Source organism: Trichomycterus rosablanca, chromosome 1 (assembly GCF_030014385.1).
Source record: "Trichomycterus rosablanca isolate fTriRos1 chromosome 1, fTriRos1.hap1, whole genome shotgun sequence".
NCBI lineage: Eukaryota > Metazoa > Chordata > Actinopteri > Siluriformes > Trichomycteridae > Trichomycterus > Trichomycterus rosablanca.
Genome location: NC_085988.1, coordinates 32571857 through 32587694, shown reverse-complemented (window position 1 = coordinate 32587694; position 15838 = coordinate 32571857). Strand labels below are relative to the sequence as shown.

General features: G+C 36.9%; 1 protein-coding gene across 3 annotated transcripts; it reads right to left on the bottom strand.

Moving 5' to 3' along the window:
• Window positions 1-593: 593 nt before the first annotated feature.
• On the bottom strand, window positions 594-12168 carry hbp1 (HMG-box transcription factor 1). Of its 3 annotated transcripts, none has more exons than XM_062991463.1 (12): window positions 12101-12168; window positions 10599-10779; window positions 10272-10485; window positions 9847-9973; window positions 9608-9719; window positions 6244-6359; window positions 4976-5132; window positions 4676-4820; window positions 4300-4587; window positions 2709-2850; window positions 1766-1789; window positions 594-1668 (listed from the first exon to the last, which is right to left on the bottom strand). In XM_062991463.1, the coding sequence occupies exons 1-12, from the start codon at window positions 12113-12115 to the stop codon at window positions 1615-1617; spliced, it is 1575 nt and encodes a 524-aa protein (XP_062847533.1). In that variant the 5' UTR covers window positions 12116-12168; the 3' UTR covers window positions 594-1614. The 3 variants fall into 3 exon arrangements, with proteins under 3 accessions (XP_062847533.1, XP_062847550.1, XP_062847541.1); XM_062991480.1 differs by lacking the exon at window positions 12101-12168 and adding an exon at window positions 11803-11873; XM_062991471.1 differs by lacking the exon at window positions 1766-1789.
• Window positions 12169-15838: the final 3670 nt, after the last annotated feature.

Sequence of the window (15838 nt, the reverse complement as noted above, 5' to 3'; positions counted from 1 at the left end):
CACAGTTTGTCAATCCTTCAGAAGAACCCAGATGAGCATCTTAAAAACTGTACGCCTTACTTGCCTCAGTTAAGGCTGATGTACACAATTTTACAATGGCATCCATAGAAGAGTTGCAAGGCACAAATCACTGCTGACCAAAAATGACACAAAAGCTTGTCTTACATTTGCCAAAAACATCTGATAAGACTTGAAATAATATTATGTGGACTGATAAGTCAGTGGTGGAACTTTTTGGAAAACATAGGTCCCGTTACATCTAGCGATGCAACATCTAGTGAAACCAACCATATCAAGTGTACCAACCTTGGTAGTAACAACTGCAAACATTTGATTGGCACAACCATTTTTTAGGTGGGGGGGGGGGGGGGGGGGGGTCATTTTTCACATGGGTGATCTAGGTTTTCAATTAATCTTTATCTTCAATGAATGGAATGATCATTTAAAAGCTGCTTTTTTTGTTTTTGCATGTGGTTATAATATTAACATAGGCAGAAATATCTGAAACATTCAAATGTGATAAATTCTTAAAAATAACTCAGGAGGGCATATACTTCATGACTGTAAATATATAAGAAACAAAAGCATATGAATAGTTATTAAGTTTAAACTTTTATTCATAATATGATACAAGAATATTATGTGCAAGTACTTGATGGGAACATGGATCTGTACATTATAAACAAGCATTTTTATCTAATGCAATGACAGCCCTGCAAAACACAAAACCTGTACAGTTTGGCCATGATTGTGTCAAAGAATATTTCAGTAAGATACACATATATAATTTTATACACAATATTTCAGTTTGTATACATTTGCTGCATGTATAAGGTTATGTATGTATTTAAAGTGCAAAAACAAAACACTTACAGTGAAGGCATGGCCCTGAAGTGCTGTATGTGAGAGAATGTGTGTTTGTGTATGTGTGTGTGTTTTCATATATGTATGTGTTTATATATAATCAAGTAAATGTTGGTGTATGTATATAGAAGCCTGTTATACACTGTAATATGGCCAGTTGAGTAAAAACATATATATGCTCATTCATCCAAACAAAAGCTCGTCCATGCTCACTCATACTCAGTCACGCTTAAGCAAACACAGTTTGTGGTCTGAGCTGGTGTCTACAAAACGACCTTTCCCAGATCACTGATGAATCGAAAATTCAACAGTATTCGTCTATTTGCAATACATTGAATCTGTGCAATATTTTGAGTTATGCAAATATAACTCTTGAACAGCTGCAAACAGGCTAACATCTAAAATTCCCCTTTTTCATTTAAAAATAGGTTTTTATTTCATATATACTGCTTCTTTACTCTCACTACAATAGCACCACAGGGTCTTACCTTTCAAGCCTAGGAATACAAAAATTACCTGAAAGTACAATTGAGCATTTTTACTTTGGAAGAAGGCATTTTCATTTTTTTTTTTTAAAGAATAAGAAATATATAAGCACTGTTAGTTTACTAAATAATATGATTTTATAATGTTTATATGCATTTCTACTGTCATATCACTGTAATGACTTTTTTATAAGCATTTAGCATCACAGTTAGATCTTGTCAGTTTTACAGGCAAATGGACCGGATCAGGTTGCATCAGTTTCTCTCAGTCCTTTTTTATAGCCCTGCAGGACACCTCAGGCTGGTTCTGCTGAGAGCCCTAAAAGTAAAAAAAAAAAAAAGCTTAAAATTAACACTGATAACTGCTTGCATGACATACACTTTCCAGTCTGATTCCCAGCCTGTGGTGGGTTTACCTGCTGAGTAGACCTGCCACAACCCTGACCAGGATAAATCGGTTGATGAAAATGAAATAAAACATGGAAAAACATAAACATAAATGTAACATAAATGAATTCATAGTATATGATAATAGTAAAAAAAAAACAATGACACCAATTTGCACAGTGAGCAACATTCCAACCCTCTTAGCTGTAATACCCTCTTTCTCTTTAGTTAATGACTTTCAGTAGGTTGCATTAAGTAGGGCATCTAGCATAAAAAAGTGTGCCAAATCAAACATGCAATCGAATGATCTGCTGTGGCAACAACGGGAGCAGCCGAAAGTGACCATTGATTCATTTTCAGTAACTGCAATATGGACACAAGGCAGGACTACACTCTGCACAGGATGCCAATCTATAGCAGGGCCTTTACACTCTTCATTCACAGCAAATGTGAGAATGTAAGAGTGTGATTCAGTTTATTTACAGTAATTTAAAGTTCACACCCTGCCTGTTTTATAGTTGTGAGGAAACCCATAAACACCCAGATTTTAAGTGCTGCTTGCACTCACTCAACCTGTTACCTCCTGATGTTTTACAGCAGTCTATATTCCAATTTTGCAGTAAATAAAAAAGCATCACAAAAAAGTTTGTGCAGGTGGAGTTTTTTTAAAGTGCTTTTTAATTTAGGATATTTTTTTCCTATGCGTACTTTTATGCAGCGTGTAGACTAATGTGTGAACTTTGAGATGCACTGCAGAGCAACCTACAGGAACAACCTATTTAATACAGGAAGTCTCATGCAACTGCATTTCCAAATAAAAAACCACTGATACCACAGTGCTTTTCAACTTGACGTTACTACTGTGTCTATGTGATACACGTGACACCCACAAAAATCAACTGCATGTGCTACAGAAACTCTACAATATTTGATTTCATTAAATCAGTAAAAATTATGCATTAGACACTTTACCGAGTTGGTTCTCTTGCGTTTCCAACAGTCAGGGTTGAGACGCTTCTGTTCCTCAGCCAGCGCTTTAGCCTCCATGGTGTACATCCTCCTCTCCTCGTTCTTCATTTTCTTCCACTTATCACCTAGAATCACACTGATAGCTCTGGGAACAAAGAGGAGAGGTTTTTGTCAGGAAACAGGAAATAAAACATTGACCATTTAATCATTTATTCTACATTATCATATTTAGGAACAGAACAAGCAGTGTTGTTTTTACTTATTTACCCACTGACAATCAATATTTCAGCTTTTCAACCCACACACAGGAATATACTTTTAACAAGTTATCTAATCAATACACATGTGCTCTGTTGTAGTTTTGTGGTTAAGGTACTGGACTAGTAATTGGAAGGTTGCTGGTCTGCCATGCTGCCACTGTTAGGCCCTTGAGCAAGGTAATTAACCCCCAATTGTCTGTATTGTTTATGGTCACATAATATGGTTGTAAGTCGCTTTGGATAAAAAGTGTTTTGCTAAAAATGCCATAAACACTTAAAACAGATCAGACTGTAGTTGATCCAGATGAACAACGGCCCTAAATCCAGTTCATAATTAAACAAAACTGCTATAGTATGTTTTTACCCAGTTCTGGTCACTTTTTTATGCATTTTCTCCCAATTTAGTGTAGTCAATTTGTCTTTCGCTGCTGGGGGATCCCTGATTGCAGGTGAGGTGGGTATATTGCTGCTCACACCTTCTCCGACCTGCGCACAGCCCTTTGCGGAACCCTTTTTCACCCATGCACTCTGCACAGGCGCCTCTCTATCTGCCAATCAGGGTCCTTACACAGCGTTTGAAGACCCCACCCACACAGTCCGTTCATCCCGCCCTAGCAGAACCCTGTCTGCTGCAGGCACTGCCAATTATGCCCGCTAGATGGCGCCCAGCCGACCGGTGGCAATGTCGAGTTTCGAACCGAGGAGTTCAGAATCTCGGCACTGGTGTGCTAGCAGAATATCCCGCTGTGCCACCTGGGCACCACAAAATTACTTTTATATGTGGGAGACAATTAAAAATATTCTTACAAATCATATATATTTTTTAGATTATTTGTTAATTTGTGTTAAGCTGTGTTTAGTAATTGGTTGCTGGTTTAAGCTCCACATCTGCCAAGCTGCCGATGTTAGGCCCTTGAGTAAGACCATTAAACCGCACAGTCACAGTTCTAAGTCGCTTTGTCTTGCTAAAAATGCCATAAACACATAATATGGATCAGACTGTGGTTGATCCAGATGAACAAAGGCATTTAATCAAGTTGATCAATAAACAATAAATTATAGCATGTTTTTGCCAAGTTCTGATCATTTTAAATAATAACTCGTGATAAATAATAAAAATAAAGATGCAGTAAAGACATTTTTATTGGTATATTTGAATAGTTTCTCACTTTCTGTCTAATTCTGTCTACTTACTTTGGGGAGGCATTGGCTGTGTACTTTCATGAAATAAAATGGAATGAAACCCCTGCTTCAAGGTATTTTTCTCTACAATCATTCAATATTTTTAAATAAATATTACTGCTGTTAACAACTGTTGTGCACCATTTACACACCTGTTATCCTTTCCAGGATACATCTGTGTAAACTCCACACGATACTTCTTCGCAAAGAGCATAAAGGCATTCATTGGACGTTTGCACTTTGTGGGCGTGGATCCACTGCTCCCTGAGGAGTGGCTACGATGTGATTTGCTACTGGGGGAATAGTGGAACGAGCCAGAGGCATCAAGTTTGTCAAAGTCAGGACTCACAGTACCCCCGCTGGACTGAGAGGCTCTTCTTTGGCGTGCCATGCTGCTCAGAACATACACAGCAGACGAGTCCAGAGGGGTGAAGTCATAACTGTGGGGGGAAAAAACACATCATACATTCGACAACAAAATTCTTGTTAAGGCCGACAAAAATTTTAGCATTATTAAACAGTTTCTACCTCCTGAAAGTGTCAAAAACAGTTGAGTCATCACATTTGATGGCATCACGGTGTCCTGGAGGTAGACACAAATCCCCAACCTGCATATCATAACAGGGGATGCCGTGCTGCACCACTGTAAGGCTTGGACAAAAGGAAGACCACCCTATGACAGACACACACTGCTTTAATATATATACTAATGCAACATTTCAAAGAAGAAAATGCCATCACACAAATACTTCAATACATCCACAAGCAACATTTTAACTTGCATTTTAAAACAAATGAACATTATAACCACAGCTAGTGTTTGTTTACCTTTATTTTTCACAAAGAATGGATGGTCTAATTGACACTCTGCAGTTAGATGACCAGCCTCTGGTGAACCAGGGTCGAATGTCAATTTCAGAACAGACTGACCGAAAGACACAGTTTCCTCCAGAGCCACCAGCTTCAACCCCTCAGATCCATAATTCTGCAAAGTTATATTACCACTGCAGCGTCAACACAACACCTAGCAATCTCACACTTACAATATCAATATCTCAATCTACTTTAGTAATAATAGTATAATCCCTGTTCTTGTTGGGGGCCAAATGAAGTAAAAATATGCCAATACAAGCCACAGTCTCTTTTGTAATAAAACAAATAAAAATATAATAGACCTGCTTGATTACTAACAATTACACTTCAAATTTAAGTAACTAATTATCTGTCTTTTACAGTGTTGTGTAAACTAAGATTTTGCTAATTTTACAGTTTATAATCCTATCAACAGTTTATAATTCTAATAAGAAGATTATTATACCTATTTAAATTAAACAGACACACTTTCCACTGAACTCAGTGAAAAAATTGAAAAAATATTTGTTTCTTTGGAGCCGCCAAGTTTATCCAAAACTCGGGAACGATAATGTAGGTGTAACTTTAATGTTTTGAGGTAGTGGAAAGAACATGGAAAATGTTTTAGATTTATTTTATGTGATAGCGACGACCAGAGTACAAACAGTTCAAGCTGTTTTTTTTAAAACCTGCTTAATACTGAGCCAACTTAAATTTTATTTCTAAAATATTTCGCGAGGCATCCCTGATCTACAGAGTCCAAACTTACGGATTCACCGACTTCCAAATTACATTCTGTGATACATTTTATATAATACTTTGTTATCATGTCAGCTGTTAACATATAAATAAACACTAATAACTTTTCCTCTTCTCCACATTTACACAGATATTTAACCATATCAATCTCATAGAGCATTAGTCTGGATGTGAGCAATAAACATCACTAAACATCAGTGTAAAAAAAAGCCCACATTCATTGCATTTTGTATTGATGGGCCAATTTCTGTTTTCCGTTTTTTATTTGCATATTTTATTTATTTATTTAATGACTTTTTAAATAAATTTTAATTTTTAATGCTGCTGCTTTTAGATGAAGGGCAGAATTAGACAGCACTACACCCTTGTGGACATACCTTGTAATGCATGTCAGTGGTTATGCAAATAAGGGAAAGTCCAGAGCTATAAAGCATGATGTAACATTTGATAGCCTTTTACAATATATATATAAACTAATACATTACCTTAAAGGGATTTAAGTGCATGCCACCTTCCTCATCAGACTCATCCTCAGACTCAGCCAGGTCCTCTGCCTCCTGCCACTCCACGTTTGGCCCTTTGTGAAAGCGCAGTCGTGTGCCTACGCAAACAAGACAAGACAAAGCCTACGTTCACAACGCATGACAAGTGGCACAATTTTACACACATTAATTAACAGCAGTGAATGACAATTACTATGTACAATTTAGATTTGTGCCACTTTCATATGCTCATAAAAAATGTGGCAGCTTGGTTACTCGTACATTTTAGATACATATTCATTGTTTATGTGATATTCATTTTTACTTGGCACTAATTATAATGTAAAGTTTGTTTTATTCAGCTTTATTTACAAAGCACATTAACATCAGACACAGTCACAAATCAGCTTTATAGGGCACCGGAAAACATCTTGAGAGGAACCAGGGTTAAAAGGGTAATACAGCCTCATCTGAGAGTATGAATGCGCTATAGTGAAACTATATAAAGGTGACTAGAAAAACAGCTAGGCAAAACAAATATGAAGTATAATCTTAAAAAGATAATTGGACACGAGATTAATATAGGAGTTTAAATTGGCAATGCAAGCGCTGTCACCTTTCTTTTTTAGAAACCAGTCTTGAGTTATTTTGGCTGTATGCTCGGGATCATTGTGTTGTTGGCACACCTGTTACTTGTGGTTTCAGTCTTTCCACTTGAGAAATTTTGAGCTAACTGTACAGAAAGAGATGTGTATTATGCTTGCTATGACTTTAACCGTTTATTTATTTAGTCGCAGAAACAAGAATGCTACTTCAGCTACTTTTAAGACAACTATTTTAACACATCTAATTTAAAGTAGCGGCAGTAAAATAAAAAACCTTAGAGTAAGGCTTAAATAATATACCTACAGATATTTACATATGACAAAATGAAGACCTCAACTACATACAAAACCCTATCTAAAACCCTATTTTAAGAAGACCATTGTAAATCGCAATGAAAAGCAGAATCTGTGATTTGGTAATTCTCTTAAATCTTTATTTTACTGACAAAACTAGAAATAAAAGATTTCAAATGTTTTCACTGATCAATTTCATTGTATTTTGTAAACAGAAACAATTTAGAATGTATACCTGCAACACTCCAAAAAAATTTGTTTTGAAACATTCCACAATAAGCAGGTGAATTGGTAACAAGAAAACATGTCTGGAAATAAAAGGAGAATTCACCAAAGCATCAGTCTTTACAAGCAATGATGGATCTTGGCTCAAACATCTGTGCCAAACTTCAGGACATATATGTTAATCAATTCAAAAAGAACATTTCCTAATGCAAAAATGCAAATAATGTAGTTTTTCACTATCTTCTGTTCATATTATTCAGAATTTTTTTTAAGGAATCTGGGGTGATCTCAGTCTGTGTAGTTGAATGTGTGTGAACTTTGAGCTTTCAGGTGGCATTGCATGGGAAACTGTCAAGTTACTGTGATAATATAGCCATGTGGGTTTGGGTGTACTTCAAAAAATCATTGTGAACACAGTCTTCCAATATATCTGGGACCAAGCTCATCTTTGATGATCTGATGAGTCCAAGGTTCAGCTTGTTTTTGGAAAACCGGTCATCAATTTCTTTTTGCAACAGTAAAAGGTGCAAAAGTCAACATCTGTCATGGTACGGGGGTGAATCAGTGCCCATGGCAACGTCTTTTTCCAAGAAGTCCCAGGATTAAAAAAAAACTTTTCTTCACATGTGTGTGTGTGTGTAATGTGTGTCTTTGACACCTCTTTTGACACTTCTGACACCTCTCTTGTGGACTGGGATTCACTGATAATTGGACTGAAAAATCCAATTATGATCAAGGTTCAATTTCACCACAAATGGCAAAACCTCAAAACACTGTGATATTACACCATCACAGATTGCCAGGTCCAGTAGAAAAACAACCCCACATCATGACTGATCCACCTTCCTGCTCTACCATAGGGATAGTTTTCTTCTGGTCTTAAGTCTGGCCTTTTTTGCACCAGACAAACTGCTGATCCATATGTCCAAGCAGTTCCAGTTTTGATTAGTCACTTCATAGAACTGTTTCCCAGAGCTCTGCAGGTCTATCCTAATACCTTCTAATGTATTCCAATGTATTGTGGAAGCACTTACTCTGGATAAGAGTATCTGCTAAATGCTGAAAATGTAAATGTATTCTAGTCCACCCATTATGTACACCTTGAACACTTAAATCTCAGCATGTTGTTTATATAACACATCACATCTGCGGCACGGTGGCTAAGTGGGTAGCACTGTCGCCTTACAGCAAGACGGTCCTGGGTTCGATCCCCAGGTGGGGCGGTCCGGGTCCTTTCTGTGTGGAGTTTGCATGTTCTCCACGTGTCTGCGTGGGTTTACTCCGGGTGCTCCGGTTTCCTCCCACAGTCCAAAGACAGATACTAAATTGTCCATGACTGTGTTCGATATAACCTTGTGAACTGATGAATCTTGTGTAATGAGTAACTACCGTTCCTGTCATAAATGTAACCAAAGTGTAAAGCATGACGTTAAAATCCTAATAAACAAACATCACATCTGAAGCAAATTAAGGATTGTTATTGAGTCCTGATGGATTAATTATGGTGTAACCCATCTTACATACAGACCAGCCGTAGGTTTTCAGTACACCATTTATTTTTTGTGCATTTGCTGTATCATTCAACTGATAATGATTTTTTAATTTTAAAGCAAAATGAAAATAAATTAAAAAGATAATAAATACTTATTTTCTTGGAGGAGGTGATTATTTTCAATTGTAACTGTATGTGTAGGGTTCATTTAGGGTAAACTTAAATACGTTTTAACTAAACATTTCATGTTAGTAAAAAGGCTTAAAAGTTGTGGGTGGGGAAAAAACATTCATCTCGGATGACTCCTGGGCCTGTGCCCCTCCCCTGACCCTCAGCTTGTTTTGCTCTTAGCTTGTTTTGTTCTTTTTTCTTTAATGCAGTGGTGCACATGTACCAGAAGGGGGGACTACTTCCCCATCAACAGCTCATTCATAAAATGGCTGTTGTGCAACTGACACATAGGTCAGCTGGGTGCTGTCAAACAAACGGAAAAACTTTTATCACTTAGTGGGAACACTTTATCCGTGTAATGCTTTATATAGATGTAATCTTACACCTCAAAAAAGTAGGTACAATTCTTCTTAATATTTAAGGACTTCATTGTTGTGTATGTGACAGCTTATGTTTCATGTTTCTTTTTTTTCCAAGGAGTTGCACAGAAAATTTCATTGTATTTTGAAATAAAATAACAATAAATCCAATCATTCATTCATTCAAATAAAAGAAGTGTTTGTTTATACTGTGTAGTTACCTTTCAAAAAACAGTGCCAGACTGTGGAGGGCCAAGAATGGGACCATCCCATGTCATAGTCGTCCAACAGTGAGGACATAGAGAACACCCCTGAATCAGACTCACTGCTGGCCTAAAATAAGTTTAAAACATGTAAAAGAAGTCATATTAATTAACAAATGTAACTAATATATGATAGACACACACAACAGGTGCTAATTATTACATTTGCAGAAGATTTCTTTTTATAAATACTGTACCCTGATGCGGCGGCGCTCTCTCATGTGGCTTCGAGCTGGACTGGGAGCACTGCTGGACGCCAAAGGAGGACGGGCATAGGAATGTAAACTACTGCTACTGCTGGCATAAATGTGCACAGGAGAGGACCTGCAAACAAAATACATTTTTTTATTCAGTATAGATACTGTACGGTCATTTCTGGGGGTTTTTTAAAGTAAAAATGTGATTCTGAATCATACTGAACAACTAATCAATATTCAATATGTTCAATCAATATTCAAAATATCAATATTTATCTTATTAAGGGAGTTTAACCTTTTGTAACTCTGTCTTGTAAAAGGACAAAATAATAAAACAACACAAAAACATTCTCTGTGGAAACTATGTATTATATCTAAAAATAGAAATTGTATATATAAAACTAAAAAAATGAAAATCTGCTGACCTGGGGTGAGGGGTATTCTGCAGTAGGGGACTTTGGGGACTTGTGGCAATGTTGGCTAGCTCTGTAAGCCAGTTTGTATTGGAGGAGCTACTGCTCTCTGACTGCAGGCTCCAGTCCTGCTCAGGCCCTTCTTCGTGTGATATACCTGGGGTCACCTGAAACACTTCTTGGGACAACTGGTCATCCTGCACCTCCTGCAGCTCTGGCAAGTCATCTGTAAAAATCAAAGAAAACAACGTAACAACACACATCATTTTCTAACTTTCACATTAACTATATACAGCTACAATAGAAAAACAGATGAAAACAGTTGTTGTGTGTATTTACCATATTCTATTTGGCCTTCACTGGAAGGGCACCCTGGTGAGGTTGGCAGGTCCTCATTACACTTAAGTAGGTCAAATGCCTTGTCCATGCCTGAACAGTCTGTCTGGGGCTCCTTAACTCTTTTAGAGACTGGTTGAGTCTTCACTTCCCACACCATATTACACCATGTCACCAGGCTAGGCTGCAAATCAAGATAAATGTGGAAAGTGTTAAATAGTGTGCTGTGCTGTTTATATAGTAAAACATATATAAAGCACTGTTTAAACCTGTTTTTTAGTAAAATAATTAATAACTTTGAGAATCAACAACTGAATCGATGAATCGTTTGTGTTCGATTCTTTTAAGAACAGTTTTTACAAGAAGTGCCAGCTGGCTACTAAGCAATCTCCCTGCCAATCTCTGCCGTGCGGTAAAACTATAGCAGAGGCAGTACGCCAGCAAAAACGAGTAAAGATGGGTCAATTTAAGTCCTAAAACAAAAAATAAAGAACTGCGATAAAATGACAGCTTTATAAAGAAAACATGAAGGATCCGCATTTCTTTGTTCACTGACTTGAGCATAGAAGGACTGTAGGTCACGTGACCGCCTTGCACGCAAGCTTGTTTATAAACTTAGAGGACTTCGCGCATGCGCTACTGCATTCATTCATTCATAACTGCGTAACAACACTCGGATAAAATCGAGATTTAATTCCCGATTAATGACATCCAATCGGAGGAACACCATTTCATGAGAGTGTGCGAATTTTAATTAAGGAAGTTAGTTGTTTGAATTTGGAAATCGAAGCCGTTAAAATGTTCTTTTTTTTTTATCAGCTGTTAACATTAATCACATTGTTGGATACCAGCGAGAGTGAGATCCATCGATCAATGACAAATCTTCATTCACAAAATGATTAAATCGATTAAGAAAACTAGTTAGTATTTCATAGGTTACATAATATTAACAAAGAAACAGAATGTATGTCCTAGTAAAGTAATCTGACAACTTTAATTACACGTAAATTGTTTGAAAATCGACATCGTACACACAGCACATTTAAATAGCATTATATAAATATAACTCAATTCTAGTGTATATGTTTCTTTTGCGTTGTCAAACAGTTCACACCTTCACGACTGCAAACAAAAGAATGTCAACAAGTTGAGACATGGCGCTCCAAGTCCTTCCGAGTATCGCAATGAATGAAGAAACAGTATTTACCGTGGTATTACATTCATCACGTCATGTTAGACACTGTATAAATCCACCCGTGTACGAGGATGTAATTAAGTGGTAAATGAACTGACTGCGATGGTAACTGTCAGCCGCAAGAAAAACAACCAACGTCGTTATGAAAAACACTGAACTGAAGTTGCCATTTGCAAACGAAATAATGAATGACAGCTGTTTTAAAGACCAGAGCAAAACAAACGATTATTGTCACACGTATAACAGAATTAACAGATTAACATCAATGTTTCGCTTCTTTGTAATCGTTCTTTAAATGTTTTTTACTTACCAAACCTGTCGCCATTACCGAGTATCTCTAGCATTCTCTGAGGAGGCAGGCCCGAGTACTTTTAGATCTCCTCGTTCATTGGTTAACACTTACGTCAATTTAAAAAAACTCGACGCGTGATTGGACAGTCTCATAAACACTGCAGGAGGAGTGGCTTTCTTTGTTATTGTTACATTCATTGGTAAGTTTTCCATGCCCGTTACATTAGCAATATCATTCATTGGCTCTATAGAAGCACTTCCACCAGTTATGGCCTTTGTTTTTGTTTTCACTGAAGCTTTGTTTTCACTAATGTCAATATTAAACTTGTGCTAGTCCAGTCTGCTTAGAGACATGAAATAAGTAAACAAGTCTAATTATTAAACTTTAAAACTTGTTTCAGGTTGATTAATTACAAAACATTTGCAAGTGTTTAATATTTGTTAAAGTCTACCCACAGATTTGAACGCTGTTCAGAATATGGAGCTGTTATAGCCATTCCAACAGATTCAGCTTTTTCTTTCTTATAGGCTAAACTCAACTGTTCCTTTCTGATTTCTGTTTGTACATTCTAAAATAATCTTGAATCATTGCCCTGTTTTAGAATCTATATTTCTTTCATGTTATTTAGCAAAATCAAACATTTTATCTACAACCCCAAATCAGAAAAAGTTGGGACAGTATGGAAAATGCTAAATAAAATAAAAATGCAGTGTTCCATACATTAACTTTTTTTGATTGCAAACAGAATGAACCTGAGATATTTCATGTTTTATCTGCTCAACTTCATTTCATTTATTAATAAACCTTCATTCCTGCATTTCAGGCCTGCAACACATTCCAAAAAAAAGTTGGTACGGGGGCAATTTAGGGCTAGTAATAAGGTGAAAAAACTAAATAAAGATGCGAAGCGGTAAAGTACGCTAACGCACCAGAGTTGCGTTTTCGAATACATCGTATCGAATCTCAGCTCTGCCTTCCGAGTGTGTTTGGCGGCTGCATGAACAACGATTGGCTGTTGTTCATAGGGTTAGGGGTAAAAAAGTTGGCTCATAGGTCCTCATAAGTAGTGCAACTGCGGCCCCTGCTGGCTGACTGATGGCGCCTGCACAGGGCTGAGGAATAATGCTGATGGTGGTGTGGCCCTCCGTACACAGTGCCCGTCAGTGTATGAACTCGACTCGTGCAGGTGAAAAATGCAGTCTGTACTGACTGTACGTGCCGGAGAGGGCGTATGTCAGTTGAGAGGCGTCCTCAGTCAGCGGTGAAGGGTCGAATCAGTATAGAGGACGCAATCAGGGTAATTGGACACGACTAGATTAGGGGAGAAAATTGGGGGAAAAAGTGGGAAAAATAGAAAATTAAAAAAATTAAAAAATAAATAAAAAATAAAGATGCGAAGCATCCAGGAAAGGCTGAGTCATTGATGAGCAAAGATAGACAAACGATTTCCAGTTTGTCAACAAATGTGTGAGAAAATGATTGAAATGTTTACAAACAATGAACCTTAAAGAAATATTGGAAGGTATTTGCATATTTCTCCCTCTACAGTGCATAATATCATTAAACCATTCAAGGAATCAGGAGGAATTTCAGTGCGAAAAGGCCAAAGGCGCTAGCTTAACCTGAACGCCCGTGATCTTCCATCCCTCAGACGGCACTGCATCAAGAACCGCCACTCAACAATAGATGATATAATCACATGGCTACTTTGGCAAACCTTTGTCAAGCACTACAATATGAAGTTACATGCACAAATACCACTTAAAACTTTACTGTGCAAAAAGAAGCCTTATGTTAACCATGTCCAGAAGCGGCGTCGACTTCTCTGGGCTTGGAGGCATCTAGGATGGACCATCACACAGTAGAAACGTGTATTGTGGTCAGATGAATCAGCATTCCAGGTCTTCTTTGGAAAAAATGGCCGCTGTGTGCTCCGGACCAAAGACGGAATGGACCATCCAGACTGTTATCAGCAACAAGTCCAAAAGCCAGGGTCTGTCATGGTATGGGGCTGTGTCAGTGCCCTTGGCAAAGGTCATTAACACTTCTGTGATGGCAGCATTAATGCAGAAAAGTACATTGAGATCTTAGAGCAACATATGCTGCCTTCAAGACGTCATCTTTTCCAGAATGGCAACATTACAAAGTGGTAAATGCTTTACTGTCCCAACTTTTTTTTGGAATGTGTTGCAGGCCTGAAATGCAGGAATGGAGGTTTATTAATAAATGAAATGAAGTTGAGCAGATAAAACATGAAATATCTCAGGTTCATCCTGTCTGCAATGAAATAAAAGTCAAAGTAAATGTAAGAAACTCTTATTATTTATTAGTTATTATTTGCTTTTTCCATGCCGTCCCAGCTTTTTCTGATTTGGGGTTGTAAATGTGCCACTGGCTGCCAGACAACCACAAAGCAAGCAAACAAACAAAAACAATATGTGCTCACATGCAGAGCAGAAGAGTGCACCTTATCTTAGCATTTGCTTTGCATTTCTGCCAGCATATGAACATTTCTAAGAGGTTTGTTTGCCTTGACTGTCACAGCTTATGTTAACTGCATTTCATTTCAGATCGTGGAAATTGTAAGCTGGGAGTTGCCTTTTCCCAGGCTTGTGCATACACCACTAAAATAAATAAGAAATAGAAAAAAAACCCAGATGACTAAGTTTTGATACAAAAGTTTATTTTGAGGAAATACAGTGTGATGGGAAATGAAACATCACATACAGCAATACTGGATCCTCTGGCATATGTAGTCCTTTTTACATAAGAGTCATGTAAGCAATAGTAACACAAAGCTACTTTAAAGTTGGTGTTTGAGACAAATAACTTGTCTATATAAACACAGGCAATTAAAGTCTTTAACAGGCGTAATGCTTACAGAATGATTGGACGGCACAAAAAGTTTACATTAAAAGCACACAATTAAGGGTGGCTACTAGAACACACATTCTACACATCCCCACAAGGTGTCATCGTGGGACATTTATGTAAAGGGGGACAGAAATAATGTCAATATTATTTTTATTGATTTTATTAAGAAGAAATATTTAATACATTGTTTTCCAGTGGACTGTGACACTGCAATTAATGCAAAGAGATAAGAACTAAGCTGGCGATACAGTATATATTGCAGTTCAGAAGCAAACCTTTTCAGGGCAAAAGAGCATATTTCAGTATTATCACATGATATGCATTAACATGTACTGTATATTCATAATGATTTTTTTTTTATCAAAAAACATAAGCATTGTTTGTAGAAAAGAATGAATAACGAGTGGCTATTCACAAAAGTATGTCTAGTTCCACTATGAAACACCTGGGTTAATAAACAAATGTCAAACAAATATTTATAGGCTATGTAAAATAGGCTACTCTGAAATTACTACATTAAAATACTGCTTAATTATAAGTGACCTCAAAACTGAATACTAAAATACTGAGTACAGCAAAAATGTGCAATTATTATTTTTTATGAGGCTGGCATCAAAGTGCAAATATAACACATACTTATTGTTTCCCTTTTACATCTTATTTAATCAAGCAATTAAATGTTTATATCTTCTTGTCACATGTCCTGATTTAATTAATGCAAATCCAAAATGGAAAGTTTTGGATACCTTTAAGTTTTGGAAACCTTTTTTATTCAGTTAGATCCATTTCTCAATTTATCAATCTCCAACTAAAACAACAAACAGAGATATTGTGAATTTGTTAAATGCTTTACAACTGAAAAAAGTTCTAAAAGCTTGATTT

Excerpts from the sequence above, each read along its gene's own strand:
- hbp1 (XM_062991463.1), bottom strand. Across the intron at positions 9,720-9,846 it reads GAGAGCGCCGCCGCATCAGG|GCCAGCAGTGAGTCTGATTC; the intron begins GTACAGTATTTA and ends AACTTATTTTAG. Across the intron at positions 6,360-9,607 it reads CTGGCACTGTTTTTTGAAAG|GCACACGACTGCGCTTTCAC; the intron begins GTAACTACACAG and ends TTGTTTGCGTAG.